This window comes from Prionailurus viverrinus, chromosome D3 (genome assembly GCF_022837055.1).
Source record: "Prionailurus viverrinus isolate Anna chromosome D3, UM_Priviv_1.0, whole genome shotgun sequence".
Taxonomy (NCBI): domain Eukaryota; kingdom Metazoa; phylum Chordata; class Mammalia; order Carnivora; family Felidae; genus Prionailurus; species Prionailurus viverrinus.
The window spans coordinates 10,956,162-10,973,624 of record NC_062572.1 but is presented as its reverse complement, the minus strand read 5'-3'; the positions used below and the strand labels follow the sequence as shown (position 1 = coordinate 10,973,624).

The 17,463-nt window shown below is 52.8% G+C and overlaps 1 protein-coding gene across 6 annotated transcripts in view; it reads right to left on the bottom strand.

Moving 5' to 3' along the window:
- TPCN1 (two pore segment channel 1) overlaps nucleotides 1-17,463 on the bottom strand; it is a 63,346-nt gene that overhangs the window by 22,131 nt on the left and 23,752 nt on the right. For 5 of the 6 annotated variants that reach the window (XM_047828855.1, XM_047828857.1, XM_047828853.1 and 2 more), the window contains 5 exons: nucleotides 8,925-9,052; nucleotides 3,672-3,848; nucleotides 3,172-3,285; nucleotides 2,242-2,372; nucleotides 1,273-1,361 (listed from right to left, as the gene is read on the bottom strand). In XM_047828855.1, the coding sequence (XP_047684811.1) occupies nucleotides 1,273-1,361; nucleotides 2,242-2,372; nucleotides 3,172-3,285; nucleotides 3,672-3,848; nucleotides 8,925-9,052 (639 nt within the window). Of the gene's footprint in view, nucleotides 1-1,272; nucleotides 1,362-2,241; nucleotides 2,373-3,171; nucleotides 3,286-3,671; nucleotides 3,849-8,924; nucleotides 9,053-13,516; nucleotides 14,066-17,463 lie in introns of those variants that run through there. The other variant, XM_047828856.1, reaches the window with a different exon arrangement.

Here is a 17,463-nt window from a genome sequence, read left to right as displayed (position 1 = left end):
AGTAGTTAACACTCGGTTGTATATTTGAAAGTTGCTCAGGGAGGTCTTGAAAGTTCTCATCGGAAGAGAAAAAAAATTTGCAACTGTGTGTGGTGACAGGCAGTAACTAGATTTACTGTGGTGGTCCTTTCACAATAGACACAAATATTAAATCGTTCTGTTGTGCGCCTACAACAAATACGATGTTGTATGTCACTTACACCTCCGTTTTTTAAATTAAAAAAACCATTTTTTTCAAGGCTAGAAATCTGTATTTTCATGTAATAAATCTAATTTTCAAATGTCGGCTCAACATTTTCAGACCAAATGAAACTCATCCACAGGCTGGACAATTCCAAGTGACAATTCCAAAGAGATTCCCTTGATATAGCCCAGGGTCCTGGGGTGCGAACACCCTCGGTTTCCTCCCTCCTGGAATGGGCTATTGCCCTGAGTCCTTGAAATCCCGAGTGGGAAAAGGGAAAAAGTTCTGCCCTCAAGGTAATTAGCCCCCTTGGAGCACAAAGGAAGTTCTACAGAGAGTGGGGTGGTCGGGTGGAGGGTCGGAGGCAAAGAGGGAGCCAGTGGCCGATGTGTGAGCGTTCACTACATTGTGACGTGTAATGGTGAAAACGCCCAACAACGGAAGAAACCGCCAAAGAGCAACTTGCAGGAGGGCCCCCCCCACCCTGCACACATCATGTAACCATTTCTATAAAATGTTTATTTGTTTAAATTTTTTTTTAATGTTCATTCATTTTGAGAGACGGCGGGTGGGGGGGGTGAGGGGGAGAGGGGGAGTGGGGGAGGGGCACATAGAGAGGGAGACACAGAATCGGAAGTGGGCTCCAGGCCCCGAGCGGTCAGCCCAGAGCCCGACGTGGGGCTCAAACTCACGGACCGCGAGATCACGACCTGCGCTGAAGTCAGCTGCCCAACCGGCTGAGCCGTCCAGGCGCCCCATAACATGTTTTGATATGCACAGCAATACCACTTACTTGCTGTTTCAGGAAATATAAAGTATAGCTAGAAAGATACGCGTGGCAGTGGTAGGCTTAGGTCAGGGGGGGTACCTCTGAGGGGAAGGGACCGGGGGTCATGAAAAGATACAGAGGGGCTTTGCATTTTACTCCTAAGACTTCATTTCCTAAGCCGAAGGCCATGCGTGTTGCACACGTGTAAAAGCTTCCTGAACTTCTCCAACTGTCAGAGTGAGTTCGTCTTCAACCACGAATTTGATCTGGGGGCGGGGGGTGGGGGTGGGCGTCAGGGCCTCGGGCGCGGGGAACTCACCAAGGATGGCGAAGATAAGCATGAAGAGGAGCAGCAGCAGGAGAATGTCCATGAAGGGTGGCAGAGATTGGAAGATCTGTCGCAGGTTGCTGGGGAGACAGCAGGGCCGGAGGGGTGAGGCGGGGAGGGGGCGCGGGGCCCAAGTGGGGGGCTGTCTGGGACTCCACGGGCGAGGCAGGGGCCAGGGCTCCCGACTCACACCACACTAAGGCCTGCGGTACCCTGGTTTGTGACGTCACGCTCGGCGTTTTCCCAGGGGACTTCCGCCCGGGGACGACGGGGAAAAACCGGGCCAGGTACGCCACACACAGCCCCTTCCTCCTGCTTGCGGAGCCCAAGCAGGCAAGGGCCCTGGTGAGTAGTGGGGGGGAACAAGCAGAAGGCCAAGCGCATGGCCTTGGGCACCGAGCTTCCAGGAGCAGGACGCGCAAAGACATTTCAGGGCCACCTAGTCCTGGGACACTTGTTTCCAGCTTTGGAAACAAGCACGGGCCCGAAGAATGAACTGCCCAGCCTGCTCTCTCTCAGCATCCCAGCCAAGAGACTTTCCAGATGGAGTCTGCAGCACTAAGCTCAACTCCAGGCTGGTGGGCAGGTTTGAGTCCAGCCCCCGGGCTCGGGGAGGGGGTCAGCCTGCTGAGTCACTCAGTCTTTGTGCAGTTGCCTGCTTTGAGAGGTCACTGCCGCTGTGTTTGGGCAAATAATGCGTCCGAGAGAGGAGCCAGCCCCAGGAGGCTGCAAATAAGACGGGAAAGAGCCCCGGACCCGGAGCCAGGAAACCGAAACCCGAGTGGAGGACCGCCTTCTGCCCTGTGCGGGTCCACTTCGAAGGAAGTGAGCGGGCGTGTGTTCTCCCAGCGTGCAGAACTGATCCCATCGCTACTTGACTCGCTGGGTCCTGCTCCACAGGCCCAGAGGTCCGGGCCAGACCAGGCCAGGATAGCGACCGTCTCGTCCCCCGGGCCTTACCGCCGGACGCCGCCGCAGTACCGACAGTCCACGAGGAAAATGCAGCGCAGAGCCCGGGTCACACGCACGTGGGATGTCTGCCGTACCAGCACCACGATGGCCTCGATGAACTGCACCACCAGCACGGAGGTCTGGGGGTGGACGGGCACAGAGCTCCATCAGCTCCTTCCCCAGCCCCCACCTGCACACCACGAACAGAGGGCTGGCAAGATCCTGCCCACTCTGGCCTCGAGAGGCCCTTCCCTTCTCTCCAGCTCTCTCTCAGCAACCCCCCCAGCCCCCCGACATCGAGCAGCCCCTGGACACAAGCCCTCTGGCTGCTGGCACAGATGTATGGCCCCGGGGGGAATGAAGCCCTGCTCCCAGCAGCTCATCGGCCACTCTGCTTGGCCACATCTGCCCACCCTCTGCCTTCAGCCCTCCCCATTCCCACCGGGAAGGCCCCTGACGTCTGCAGGGCATCCTGATGTGCCATTCCTTGGGCACGTTCTCCTGGACAAGCGTGCATGCTTTTTACATGGCAAAGCGCACTCTGACTCATGCCTACTCGCTGCCCAGAAGAGAGGGGTATGTTACTGGTTACTGATCCGCATGGGCTTGGAGGCCAGACAGACCTGGGTTTGAACCCCAAGCTTTGGGATTTAGATCCCATTCTCGTCTGGCCGGCAGGGTGTAAACTAGGAAGAGTAACACATCTCCCGCAAAGGCTGTTGTGCCGATGCCGGGCACACGCTAGGTGCCAAATCACAGTGGCTCCCGTTAGCATCACCACGACATCCGGGCGAGGCTCTGCAAGGCTTGGCAAGGACAGGGCCCCAGGGCTGCAGTGCCGAGTGCAGGGCTCGGCCCAGGGGGGATTTGGAATTGAACTGAAGATACAGGCCGGAAGCTGACGTGGGAGAAAACGCCGTTCGGACACGGACACATCACCTTGACCATGGTCCGTCTGTGTCGGATGAAGGTGTGGAGGCCCAGCCACCGCAACTTCATGCAGAGCTCAAAGACAACCACCATCAGGGCGAACAGCTCCAGGGTCGCGTGGACCTGCAACCAGAGGGCAGGAGGAGGTGTAGCCCCACCAGCCCCTTGGCCTCCCGGCGGTCACACCCGGCTACCTTTTCCCCTGAGGTTGCGGACGGTGGGCGGGACCGCAGCCAGGTGCACTGCTCCCCTGGAACCAAGGTGTGGCCCACAGCCCTCCATGAGCCAATCAGATGGCGCCCCCCCCCCCCCCCCGGAAGGTACCAGTAAGCCCAATCACAGAGAGCATTCACTCCAGCAGGGATCCCATGCAAGACTGGCAATCCAATGCTGCTCCCGAGGCCTCTATGATGCCCGCCGCACACACCCGGGCCTCTCTGTTCTAAATCCACCGGGGGCATCTGCTCTACCAGGATGTTCCCTTCCGGGCTGGCCAAGCGGACACTCACGTAAATGCCGAGCCGGAGTGCGGGGACGGCGGGGGCCTCACACAGGGAGAGCAGCAGCAGGAGCAGGGCCGTGGACAGCTCCATCAGGTAGAAAAGGTGGTTGTGTGCGAAGAGGTAGGCCGCCAGCGCTTTGGCGTTCTTGGGGTGGGTGAAGAACTTGTCATTATTCTCGCCTTCCTGAAGGAACGAGAGCAGTGTGGGCAAACGGGCCTCGAGGAGACACAGCACCAAAGAGGTGCCAGGGGCTGGGGGAGAAGGAGGGCCCTTGGCGAACGAGCGAAGTGTCGAGCCTGGGATGGAAGCCGATGGGAGACCAAAAGTATTGTCTTCACCAAACTGCACCCCGGTCAGGTCCCTCAAGAGACCGGCTTCTTCCTCAGGACCGCCTGGAAGAATCAAAGAATAAAGAGTCCCCGAGAGAACGAGAACAGAGGCGGCACGTGTGAGCCCCTCAGTGGCCAAATTCCGGCTCTCAGAAGCGCCCGTGGGTTGTAAAGGGCCGGGAGGTGGGGGGAGAGGGGAAGCAAACACAGCTGAGTCCTGGCTTCCCTGCTCCTCCCTGGATGATGCGGAGAATGTTTCTTCCCCTTCTTCGACTACCAGTGGGCTATAACACGCATCCTTACTCACAGGGCTCCTGTAGGGCACTTAGGATGTCTGGCATACAATAGGCTCCCTGTTGATATTACCTGTTATTATGATTATAAATGATACTAACACTGAGAAAAAAAGGAGCCTGAGACTACCTATATATATACGTATACATATAGTAAGTATAGTGCTGAGTTGAGAGCACCTGCCTCTTTCACTTCTTGACTCATCTCCTTTCCTAACTCCTCCACAATGACAGGCCTTGCCCTCATTCCTGAGCTCCGACAGTAATGGGACAGGGGCTGACCTTGACCAAGGTCCCCACCCGGCCAGGCACCAGGCTCAGCCCCTTACCTGAGCCCTGGACACTCCTTTACTCCTGACCACATCCCCTCTCTGGCAGGGGCTTTCATTGTCCCATTTGACAGATGAGAAAATCGCGGCACAGAAGCTTCAGTGGCCCCTGAGCTCACAGAGCCGCACAATCACCAGATTGTGATGAGCCTCCTGCTGATGGCAGGGCCCTGGGGATGGTCCACTTGTGACAAGCAGATGACACCCTAGGGCCAGTGCTGACCCTCCCTGTTAGGGTCAGCCTTCTGGTGGCTGTGGGGAGGAGTCTTCGCTGCCCCCCTGTAATTGGTGGGCACAGCGATAAGGGTCACCCCACCCCATCAGCTCTCCCCCATCAGCACCCCATCCAGCAGCCAAAGCCGGTAATGTTCCGCACGCGTCGTCTTTAGTGCTTCTGAACTAGGGGCAAGGCTGCCCTGCCCCCTGCTTCCTCCACCCCATCCCGGCCTGGAGACGTTTGTTCATCACACCTGGGGGTGCTGCTGGCAACCAGCGTGCAAATTCCAAGGATGCCACTAAACATCCTGAGATGCACAGGAGAGGCCCCCGTGCCGAAGAGTTACCCAGCCCCGAACGTCAGCAATGCTGAGTTGAGGGCACCTGCCTCTTTCACTTCCAGCATGAACACTCAGCAGACTCTTCCCACGGGCTTCACTTCCTGGAGGGGAAAGTCGTGGAGCAGGAAGGGACACCCAGGCCCCCTGACCCAGAGCCCTTCTGGAAGCTCTCCAGCGCTCTTGGAATGAGGTCAGACCTTCAACTATTCCAACTATTCGGCTCCTCTGGGACGAGACCACCCTCTCCGTCCTCACAACCCTTATTCCGGGGAGGTGAAACTAACACACCGCAGTGATTCCTGTGGAAGAGGCAGCCAGGCTGGAGGAAGAGCGGCTCTGGGCCCGGAGGGGCACGCTGGGCGTGGAAAGCGTGGAAAGCACTCTGGCCTGGTGGGCTTCCGTGCCACCCCGAGGCCGCTTCAGCTCACCAAGCCTGTGTCAGGACAGCAGGAAAGGCCGGGGATGCGGTCCAGTGCTCACCCAGCACGATGCCTGGCACACACAGGAGGTGTTTAATGGATGTTTGGGAGGATGATCCACGCCTGTAAGAGATCGCCTCTCCAGACCCCAGCCGGTCCTGGGACTTCCCAGTAGCTGGGAGGTGGGGAGCTCTGACCTCGGCTGTGGTTTGCAGGGTGGCTTTGAACGAGTCACTTCCCTGAAGCCAGAGACATCACTAGCTTCAATACCAAAAAATAAAGACAAACCACAGACTCAACAGGGGCAGGCCAGACAAAGGGAACAAACATCCCAGCAGGCAGACAGAGGGCAAGCCGGCAAGCCTCACTCGTAGCCCTGTGATCTGTGCAGGGCTGTGGTTTTTACCACCACCACCATGGCCGGGGAGCGGGTTGGGGGACACACAGGGTGGCCCGGGAAGCTTCTGGTTTGAATTACTAAAAAATGCAATTCTTGGGTAACATCTTCCAATAAGTAGTCAGGTCTGGCTAGAGGGAACCACCAACAAGGGGGGGGGGGGGGGTGGGGGGGGGCGCTCAGGCTTTACCTCCAGGACTTGGAATTGCCAGGAGAGCAGATGAGGTCTCCACCAACAAGGATGGAGGAAAATACTACTCACATCACTGGATTCTGATCCAAACCCCAAGGAGAACACTGGCCTTATTTCCTCACTGCGAGGTGCCAGGACCACAGAGCTCCCGGCTCCCGAGGGTGAGTGAGTTAACAGGTAAAATTTGGGAAGAGAGGAAACCACAGGCCCCAGGTATCTTCAGAGGAGCAAGGGGCCAACTATCCGAGCGTACCCACAGCCTGGTTCAGGGGCCATGCCGCAGCTCAGCGGCAAAGCAGGAAAAAAAGACCATCTGACAACAGCTAAACCCACCCCACACGAAACAGCCGTGAACTACCGTTCAGAGGCGTCTGAGTTCTGCTTGGATTTTTATTAAAAAAAAAAAAAAAATGATGCGTTGTTGGTAAACATAATTCAAATAATACACAGGATGACAAGGCAGTAAAAATTCCGTCAGCCAAAGATAATCACCTTTACGAGTTGGATGAACAACTTTCCAGATGGGAATGGGGATCTACGCACATGTGCGTGAGCACACAGGTGTATGCTGCTAGATACGTATATGAACCCGTGTGTGTGTGTGTGTGTGTGTGTGTGTGTGTGTGTCTGGATGCATAAACGTTATGTAAAAATTATCATACTATACTTGCAGTTCTGTGGCCTCTTTTTCCACAACGGGGGCCCATTTTCAAGTGGATACACGTGGCCGGGTAAAGAAATAAAGCAACAATGTATAGCAGAGAAGCACTGTTTCAGGTGAGCTGGACGCGGTTTACATCCATGCTCTGTAACTTATTAGCTGGGTGGCCTTGGGCTCCGTTAGCCCCTCTGAGTGTCGTTTGCTTGTCAGTGAACGGGAGATGATCAGACCACCTTGGAGGGTTGTTAGACTGACCAGCAGGTGCCCACTTAAAGGCAGATATTTTCACTACTGATGTTCTCACCTGCTTAAGGAGTGAAGGAATTACCAGACTTCTCAAGTCCCCCAAGCCATCCTAACTCTGTGTTTTGATCCATCCTGTGCTTAGATAGCGTCTATTCAACCTTAAGGTGACAGTGCACAGAGTGACCCTGGGGCACCCTTCCAGATCACCGGCAGGCATGCCCGAGCTTGCCAAAATGTCCCGGAACCATTTCTATTGTTTTCACCTGAACCAAAATGTATCTGGTGAGGAACACAACTTATGTGATGCTGCATAAAACAAGAGAAGCATAAAGGGAGCTGAGCAACTATGAAAGGACTATCCGAATTTAATGAAATCTTTAAAACGCACACACACACGCACACGCACACACACATGCATACTTGCAATGTGAGAGCTGCTTCAAAGAAAAAAGATTAGGGAAAATTATTATTCAAATGAATTTAAGAAAAATTCCACTTCCCCATCTACCCTCTTACTCAGTGCACACAAGAAACTGACATTTTACGGTGACAAGAATGGCAAGATTATAGTGACTAATGCTACAGACGGTGAGACAGGCAGTTAAGAGGCAGTCCCCCCTTTGGAGAATATTTGATAACTGTACATCAAGGGCCCTAAAAATGTTGCTTCCTTCCATTAGGTAAATTCCACTTCTCAGAGGCTTTCCTAATAAAATAATCCTGGATCTTAAAGAGAGAGAGAGAGAGAGAGAGAGAAATAGCTCGATGCGTGGATTGTCCTCGGATTATAATTTATAATAGGGAAATGCATAATATATAATAAGGGAAGTATAAAAGATGGGAAAATATCCAGCCTTTTCAGGACAGTTTACATAAATTAGGATCCATTTATCAGATATAAAGTCGTTAAAATTTGTTTCTAGGAATTTTCATAAACATAAGAAAAAAGCTTCTGTCACACACTATAAAAAAAGCAGATTATACAACTGTACGTATCACGTGACTTTAAAATTACTTTACAAAACACAGAAAACCCCTGTACTATTCTTTTTTAATAAAATTTTTTAAGTTTATTTATTTTGAAAGAGAGAGATAGCATGAGTGGGATGGGGCAGAGAGAGAGAAGGATAGAGAATCCCAAGCAGGCTCCATGCTGTCAGCACAGAGCCCAACACAAGGCTCGAACTCACAAAACGTGAGATCATGACCTGGGCCAAAATCCGGAGTCGGACGCTTAACCGACCGAGGCACCCAGGCACCCCTTATTCCTAAATAATGTTGACAGTGACTCAGGTGAATGTTTTTGCCACATCCCCTTTGTACCTAAACTTACTGCAGTGGGCATGTATTACTTCTATAAAGAAAGTATTGTTTTTATTGAAAAAAAGAGGGGGGAAAAAAAAAAACAAGAACCAATAAAGAAATAGCAAATGTGAAAGCAACAGCAAATTAGTCAGGAAAGGAATAAAGATCTATCTCTAAGTTCCCATACCAGGCCGACCAACCCCTGCTACAGTATTATGTTATTTCAAGAACTCCCCCTCAAGAACTGACCGTCAGTGCCTGAGAATGGGGAGCGAGGCAGGGAAGGCCAAGGGGACAGACTCAGGGAACCTTGGGGACAGGCAGGGCCACATACTGGGAGTCACAGGAAAGCCCACGCACATTGCCCTCCCTGTCTGGGCACGAGCGGGTTGGCTCTCCTCACTGAAAGTTGAGACAGGAGCAGGGGCAGGAACCGGAGCCAGAACTGAATTTCTGGGCACGTAGCAGAGGCCCGGGTACCCTACTCGACCAACAGGCACCGAGAACAGATCCTGATCGGAGACGCTCACCTGGAGGTAGATTGCTGCCTCTTGATAGTTGATCTCCCAGTTGTGTCCGGTGGGGCTCGATGGGGGACTCTCACCCCCTGAGCCTAGACTGGGGGCCCGGGAGTCATGGACGGCATAGCTGCCTCCATCTGCGTGGGGAGAAGAGAGTGATTCACTCACGACCCAGGCTCAAAAGGATAAAGACACCATTCACCAGAAGAAAAGGCTCGTACGCTCACACGTATATCCCATTATCTACAAGTCAGCGCTGGATCCCGTGTGATAATAGCAAGAATTAGCATGGCTAGTTAGAAATGTTTTTCATTCTCTTGTTAAATGAAAAAGGCAAGTGCAAACAAGCACATATAGTATGCTATCTTTTGTGTAAAGAAGGGAGGAAACAAGAAAACATACAGATATCTCTCTTTACAAAATAAAGAAAGCAGGAAGGATAAATTAGGACTCACAGAAATCAGTGACTTACAAGGGGAGTGGGGAACAGCGTAGAAGTGGTCGCTCCCTTTGCGTGAGTGATCTTTTTGTACGCTTTTGACTTTTGGAAGCACGTTAACGTTCCACTTCGTTAAAAAATAAAAATAATCGGATTTGTTCCCCGGTGCCGGGTCCTCTGTTGCTTTTCCCTGCTGACACCCATGCCCTCTTTGCTTCCAGTAACACTGATCCCCACCTGCCTTTGGAGAACATCCTCTCCCTACTTTCCACCCATTCTTTGTATCTGGCCGACTCCACCCCTGGCTCCCGGGCAGATGACATAAAAAGCGCCTCATCTCCCTGGCCAGAGACTGGTACAGGCAGGGTGCTGTCCCAGGCCCAGCCAGTGAGGGCTGAACTTGGGATCTTTTCCTGGACCACTCAGGAAGGAGGGGCTCTTTCTCTGTTGCTGCAGGTGGCTGAGGAAAGGCTGCCTGAGAAAGGAAGCCGAGAGAGAACAAAAGAATCACAGCGATAACATCAGCTGCCACCCCTAGGATCAAGCTGTGCCTGATATCCACCTCTTAGCGTTTCCAAAATCTGAGCCCATAAAGATCCTTTTATATTTAAGCCTGTCTGAATTGGGTTTGTCAAAACCCTCAAGTGTGTCTACTGATACATGGTAAGCAAAGGCACCAATCGGGGAGATTTACTATCATCTAGGATAAGAGTTCGGTTGCCCACAATTCACACTCAAACTGATCCACCTACAGGAAAATAAAGAACGAAATATGTTTGGATAAGGAGATAGGCAGAGATGACAGGAATCAAATATGTAAAACTCACAAGCAAATCGGAAAGGGCGGGAAACTGGTAGGGTTCCTAGGGCTGCAGGGTCATAACTGGTCCTTTCTGACCTTGCACTGCCAGCCAAGGTCAGCTGGATCCAACAAAGCTCTTCTCCACGCACTTTCAGAAACCATTTTATTTAGATATATTGGACACACAGTAAAAATGCACAATTTGACATGTTCGGATACATGCACACACTTGTGGAACCATCACTTTCATCAAGACTATACATCCATCGCCCCTTCGTGCCCACCCCGGCCCATCACCCCCAGGCAACCACTGATCTGTTCTGTCACTGTTAGATGAATCTGCGTCTCTTAGAATTTTACACCAATGGAATCATGAAGCACGTATTCTTTTTTTGTTTGGCTTCTCTCTCTCAGCATAATTATTCAAAACTCCTCCGTGTTGTATGGTGTGTGGATGGCTCATTCCATTTTTTTTTTTTTTTTTTTTTGCTGAGCGGTACTCCCTTGTATGGACCTATCGTGGTTTATCCATACACCTGTTGATGGGCACTGAGCTTGCTTCCCGTTTGGGGCTGTTTCAAATGAAGTTGCTATGAACATTCATGTGCAGGACTTCGTAGGGACACATGTTTTCATTTCTTTTGGGTAAACACCTAGGGGTGAAATAGCTAGGTCGTATGTTTAACTTTTTAAGAAACTGCCAACCTGCGGGGCGCCTGGGTGGCGCAGTCGGTTAAGCGTCCGACTTCAGCCAGGTCACGATCTCGCGGTCCGTGAGTTCGAGCCCCGCGTCGGGCTCTGGGCTGATGGCTCAGAGCCTGGAGCCTGTTTCCGATTCTGTGTCTCCCTCTCTCTCTGCCCCTCCCCCGTTCATACTCTGTCTCTCTCTGTCCCAAATAAATAAATAAACGTTGAAAAAAAAAATTAAAAAAAAAAAAAAAAGAAACTGCCAACCTGCTTTCCAAAATGACTGTACCATTTTACACTCCCACCTGCAGTGCAGGGGGGTCCCGATTTCTCCACGCCCTCACCCACACCTGACACGCTCAGGCATTCTTACTTCTGACCATTCTAAAAACTGTGTGATGGCATTGCTCGGTTTTAATCTCAATGTTTTTACTTTGCATTAGGACTAATATTATTGAGCGTCTTTCCATATGCCTGTTGGCCACATGTACGTCTTCACTGAAGTATCTTCAAATTTTTTACTTGTTTCTTCATTGGGTTATTTTCCTATCTTTGAATTTTGAGAGTTCTTTTATATGTACGCATACATATTCTCTAAACATACGCAAGTCTTTATCTATTATTAATATACTTACTCCAGCTTTTGATTATTTCTTTTGATGAGTGATTAGTGTGGCTTTCTCCACTCTTTTAATCTCTTAGCATCTTTATATTTAAACCATGTTTCTTTTTTTTTAACTTTTAAAAATGCTTATTTATTTATTTATTTATTTATTTTTTTTTTCAGCGTTTATTTATTTTTGGGACAGAGAGAGACAGAGCATGAACGGGGGAGGGGCAGAGAGAGAGGGAGACACAGAATCGGAAACAGGCTCCAGGCTCTGAGCCATCAGCCCAGAGCCCGACGCGGGGCTCGAACTCACGGACTGAGAGATCGTGACCTGGCTGAAGTCGGACGCTCAACCGACTGCGCCACCCAGGCGCCCCAAAATGCTTATTTATTTTTGAGAGCGGGGGGAGAGCAGGGGAGGGGCAGAGAGAGAGGGAGACTGAGGATCTGAAGCAGGCTCTTGCTGACAGTGCAGAACCTGACGTGGGGCTCAAACCCATGAACTGTGAGATCATGACCTGAGCCAAAGTCGGCAGCTTAACCGACTGAGCCACCCAGGAGCTCCTAAACTGTGTTTCTCGTAGGCAGCATACAGTTTGGTCTTGCTTCACCACCCCCTGCCCCCATCTGAAAATCTCTGCCTTTTAATTGGAGAATTTAGGTTACTCACATTTAATGTAACTATCAATATAGTTAGGTTTAAATATATCATCTTTGCTATTTATTTTTATAGTTCTCCCATCTGTTCTTTGTTCTCTTTTTCTGCCTTCTTTTGGATCACTGAGTGTTTATTATGATTCTGTTTTATCTCCTTTGTTGGCTTAGCTGCAAGACTTTCTTTTGTCACTCAGAGGTCACTGTAGGGTTTAGAGTACACATTTTTAATTTACCGCAATCTACTGTGCCACTTCATGTACAGTACGCGAACCTTTAACAGGACACTTCCCTTTCTCCCCTCCCAACCTTCAGGCTTCTGGAAGCGCAAGGGACTTCCCGTTCACAAACTTACTCTGGATCCAGCTTCCTCTCCATCGCTAGGACGTGTAAATAGGACAATCTTTCTGGAAGGAACTGCACCAATGAGGCATCTAAGTAATCAGTGACCACTATTGCAGGCTCCATGCTCCATGCTGATGTAATTTGCACAATCCCAATCTCATCATCATAAATTCTACAACCTGAGGAGGTGAAGCAACTCACCCAAGGTCACACAGCTCTAAGGGGCCAAGTCGGGATTTGACCCGGGGTAGCCTGGCTGCAAAGCAGGTGCATTTAACCACTGTGCTATACTACCACCTTCTAAGAAACAGGAGTCTGGGAGGAAGGACAGCTGCCAATGGTTTTGAACTAGTGACAGCACGCATTTGTTGAGGCTTACTGCATGCCAGAACCTATGCCGTGGCAGGTTTTATTCTCCAAATATAGCCACAGCACGATCTTTCATCCTACGTGCCCTTCCAGAACCTTTGCCACTTCCCCAGATGGGCGGCGCCCCTGTGTCTGTCCTGAAACCAGGTGAGCCTCTGTGACTGCCTTGACCAGTATACGATGGAGGACAGAGTGCTGGTGACTTCTGAGGCCAGGTCACAAAAAAGCTTCCGCCTTTTTCTACTGGGACCCTTGCTCCTGGAACCCAAACACCACGTTGTGTGGAAGCCCATGCAGCTGGTGGAGAGGCCCGTGGAGGAGAAGCAAGGCCCCCTGTCCCCAGCCCAGCTGAGCCCCCCACCCCCACCCAGCCAACAGCCTGCACCACCTTGCCAGTCAGGTGAATGAGCCACCTCAAAGCCAGATCCCCGAGCCCCGGACAAGTGCCCAAAGTGACACTGAGTGGCTCAGACATAAGCCCCTCCATCGGGCCCTGCCCAAGCTGCAGACTGCTGCACAGAAGATCTGAAGAGAATATCTGCTCTTAAGGCACTAGGTCCCAGCGACAGATAACCGACGCATGTCTGAGTACTTTATGCCAACTGAGCTGTTTAACTCTCACAACCATTCTACGAAGGAGGTACTACTGTTCTACTTCAGACTTGGGGAAACTAAGGTGCAGGAAGGCTCGGTACCTTCCTGAGGTCGAGCAGCGGCTGGCGGGCAGGGCTGGGATACCAAGCTAGGTGACTAGCTCCTAATCGGTACCCTTCAAGCCGCTGGAGGATGAAAACTACAGCAGCAGGTGCCCTCACTAGATGGAGGTACAAGCAGGAGGCAGGACATCTGGCTGCAGCGTGCACTTGACCACTCTGGTCCTTCTACCCAATGCCGACATTCCCCGCCTCCGATCCCAGTGTCTATTTCTGAAAGAACTAAGCCCGAGGCGGAGACGCAAGGAGGTCCAACCGCCTTCCCGGATGCGCTCACGTGCCTCCCACGTAGAAGCCGCGGGCAGGCCGCTGCGTGGTGCTGTGATCTCGCGTGCCTGTCGTCCACGACCTTCACGTGCCACGGCAGGAGCCTGTGCCCGCGACACGGCAGTCCTAGGTGAAACGAGTGACGGGGCCCGCGCGGGGTGGGCGGCGACGAGCTCGCACAGATGGCAGCGGACATCAGCGCCACTCCCCCAGCCGGTGCAAGACTCTGGCATCTGCGAGAATCCCCGCCTCGGAGGCCCCCTGTGCGAGCCTCCCCAGCCCCTCCTCTCCCTCGGGGGTCTCAGCGGATGGGTCCAGCTTCCTCCGCCCAGCCGGGAGCTCCCTTAGCCCATTTCTGGTGGGGGAAGGCGCCTGGCCCGCCTCGGTCTCTCCCCTTTGGCCCTCACACTTACACTGCACACCGCTGTGACCAGTCCGCGTTTGGAAACTGCCACAGCGTCCCCCAGCGCAGGCACCTCACTCACACCCACGCCAGCGGGTTTTGCCTGGGAGCGGGTGCCCTGCGGCATCCCGAAGCATCCTGCCTTGGCTGCCATTTTCCCCTCGATGCTGCAAACAGCCCCCCTCCGGTCTCTGAAATCCACAGGGACCGCTGGTAAGACACGCGCTCCTCAGCCACAGATCCCACTGGGCTGGCCGGTGTGTGACAGGAGACATGGCACAGGGCTGCGAAGGGCAGAACAAAGACCGGGGAGGGGAGGCCACAGGGAGGGCCTTTCTGCCAAACAGCGTTGCCCAACGACGCCCTGGGCAGGGGGGTCTTTAACTGTCACGCTTGATTTGCTAAAGTAAGTTAATAAGTGCTAGGCTCTATTGCAGCTGGGTACATCGCTGTTATTTTATCCCAAATAGGATCTGTAACTTGGAAATAGTTTAGTAAAAAAAAAAAAATGGTTTTTTGAGAGAGAGAGAGAGAGAGCACGTGCGTGCGTGCACTGGCGCGCCAGTAGGGAGGGGCAGAGAGAGAACCCCAGGCAGGCTCTGGGGTGCCAGCGCAGAGCCCGACTCAGGGCTCGACTCCCACGAACTGTGAGATCGTGACCTGAGTCGAAATCAAGAGTCGGATGCCCAACCAACTGAGCGCCCCCTTGAGTAAAATTATTTTAAATCAACAACTGCGTGGTTCATCCACCTGTCTGTTTGATGGGCGTCCCCAGGGGCGGAGGGCGGTGCTGGGCGCTGGGCCCTGGGCGCTGGGCCCTGGGCGGGGACTGGAGGTACCTGGATGGCCCCGGAGGCAGCAAGTGCCCCATCACCACGGGGCCTCGACAAGAGGTTCCACAGCCAACCCACCCCAAACGTGGGGATGTTTCAACAGAAAGGAGGTTCCTCCGGCGAGTGGCGATTTGGACCAGCTCCCCTCGCGATTCCCAGCATCTATGTATTCACAGGTACATAGACACTCCGAGGGGACAGGCAGGTAGGGGCAGGTGGCCTTAAAAACAACTCAAATTCATGAGCTTCCCGTGAGGCAGAGCCCAGCCGCCTGGACCTGGCTGGTTACCAACAGCCTTCCACAAATACCGCCTGGCTGCACGGATGGGGTCACAGTGTCTTTTAGCACCCAGATTCCTGCCCCTCCTCTGATGAACCGCAGCCCCACGGACCTACATAGCCCAGGGCTCAGCAACTCCGCTTCTGCCCAAATAACAAACTTAGGCGCGTCCAGAGTGGATTCCCTGTGCCAGGCGCCCTTCTGAACGCCTCACATACATATTAACTTCATCCTCACGACGTGCCATTACTGTCCCCATTTTATGGACAAGGCAACGAACGGAAGTGAGTTTGAGGAGGATTGCTGTGGGGTTTCCCAGCACAGGTTTTTGGATACTTTCTGTTGCTAATCTCAGAAAGAATGACTGTCAGGTCTGGAATGGATGGCAGAGACCACTTAATTCAATGCCCACCTTTCAGAGGCGGGCAACTGGGGAGCCAGGGACGGGGTGGGAGAGCCAAGTCGAGCACTTGGGCTTCCCGGTTCATCTAGAGCCTTCCTCAACACAAACGCTGGTCACTCATCCTTCACCAGAGACATGTGGCGGGTGGCTCCGTGCCCACTGGGCACACGGCTGTGAGACCCATCAAAGAGAAGCGCTGGGCCTCGCACAGACCGCCATTCCCGTGGGCCGGAGCTCTTAGGATGTCCAGGGGGGCCGGGAGTGACTGACGGACAGGCAGAGGGTCTTGGTAGGGGGTGACAGGAGAATATTTTCCTGGACCTAACGTGCTGAACGGAGCAGCCACACCCATACGAATCCCAGGGCAGGAGGCTCCTCGGGAGTCAGGAGGTTCACCCTTCATACGCCCTTCATTCATTCTGCTGAATGACCCCCAGACACTGGCTGTGCCTGGACCATGAGATCCCACAGCTTACCCCCTGCCACCCCCTGCCATGGCCCGAACCACCTCTTTCCCGGGGAAGCACAACCCCTTCTGCTGACTGGGCTCCCTACTTCCCACCCTGCCCCTGTCTAGTCTCTACACCGAAGAAGTCCTGTGTGTGTGTGTGTGTGTGTGTGTGTGTGTGTGTGTGTGTGTTTTAAGTAAACTTTATAGCTCAGTATAACAATAATTCTTTAAAAACCTAAACCAGATGGTATCCCTTCTCTGCCCCAAATAGACCACAGCAGCCAGCTCCCGAGAAAACGCTGAAGTCCTTCCCTGGATTAAAACGGCCTATGAGGCCACGGGTGGCTCAGTTAGTTAAGCATCTAACCCTGGATTTTGGCTCAAGTCACGATCTCACGGTTTGTGAGTTCGAACCCCGAGGTGGGCCCTGTGCTGACAGTGAGGAGCCTGCTTGGGATTCTCTCTCCCCCTCTGCCCCTTGCTCACGCTTCTCTCTCTCAAAAAATAAACTTAAAGAAATAAATAAATCAAAGAAAATGGCCTACGAGACCAAGATCTCTCACCCCACCCACCCTCTCGCTCCTAAGGACCTTTGCACTTCCTGTTCCCTCTGTCCTCCCCGGGCTTCTCGCATCTTTGGAAGTCACATCACTGGCACCCCCCCGTCCTCATGCTGCTCTGGGCTTCCTCCTGGGGCTGCATCGCCACCCGGCAGGGCATTTATTTACTTGTTAGCCTGTTTAGTGCCTGTTTCCCTGCCTGGAATGGCAGCTCCACGAAGACAGGGACTTTTGTCTTGTGGTGTCCCCAGAACCCAGGACAGTGCTGGGCATGATGTATGAGTGCTCAACAAACATATCCGAAGTGAAGTGAAATGATGCTTTTCCTTGAAGATTCCAGGAAGCAGGGTCCCAGGCCAGTGGCTGGAGGGCAGGGCCCAGGAGGAATGCACAGAGTAGGCTCCCTCAGGAGGGCAGTGGGGGTGCCTGAGGGTGTTAAGGGGCACCAACTTGATCTCTCGTGTTTTCTAAAAATCATTCTTTTAAGACTTTGCTGGAGAGTCACTATTTTGTATGAGTAATTCAGGGCAGAACCTTAGAAAGAAAGGGAAAAACGGGACTAGCAGAGCCAAGAAAGAAGTCTCCCCTCCAGGGCGGACTTTGTTCTAACCATTCAACCTGGTGCTTGCGCAACACAGAGAACTTGGCTTGCTTACTAGGTCCCCAAAGGCAAAGCCCCACAGCTTGTTTGTGGCGCTTATACTCGGGGAGGGCTGAAAGGCCCTCGGGGCT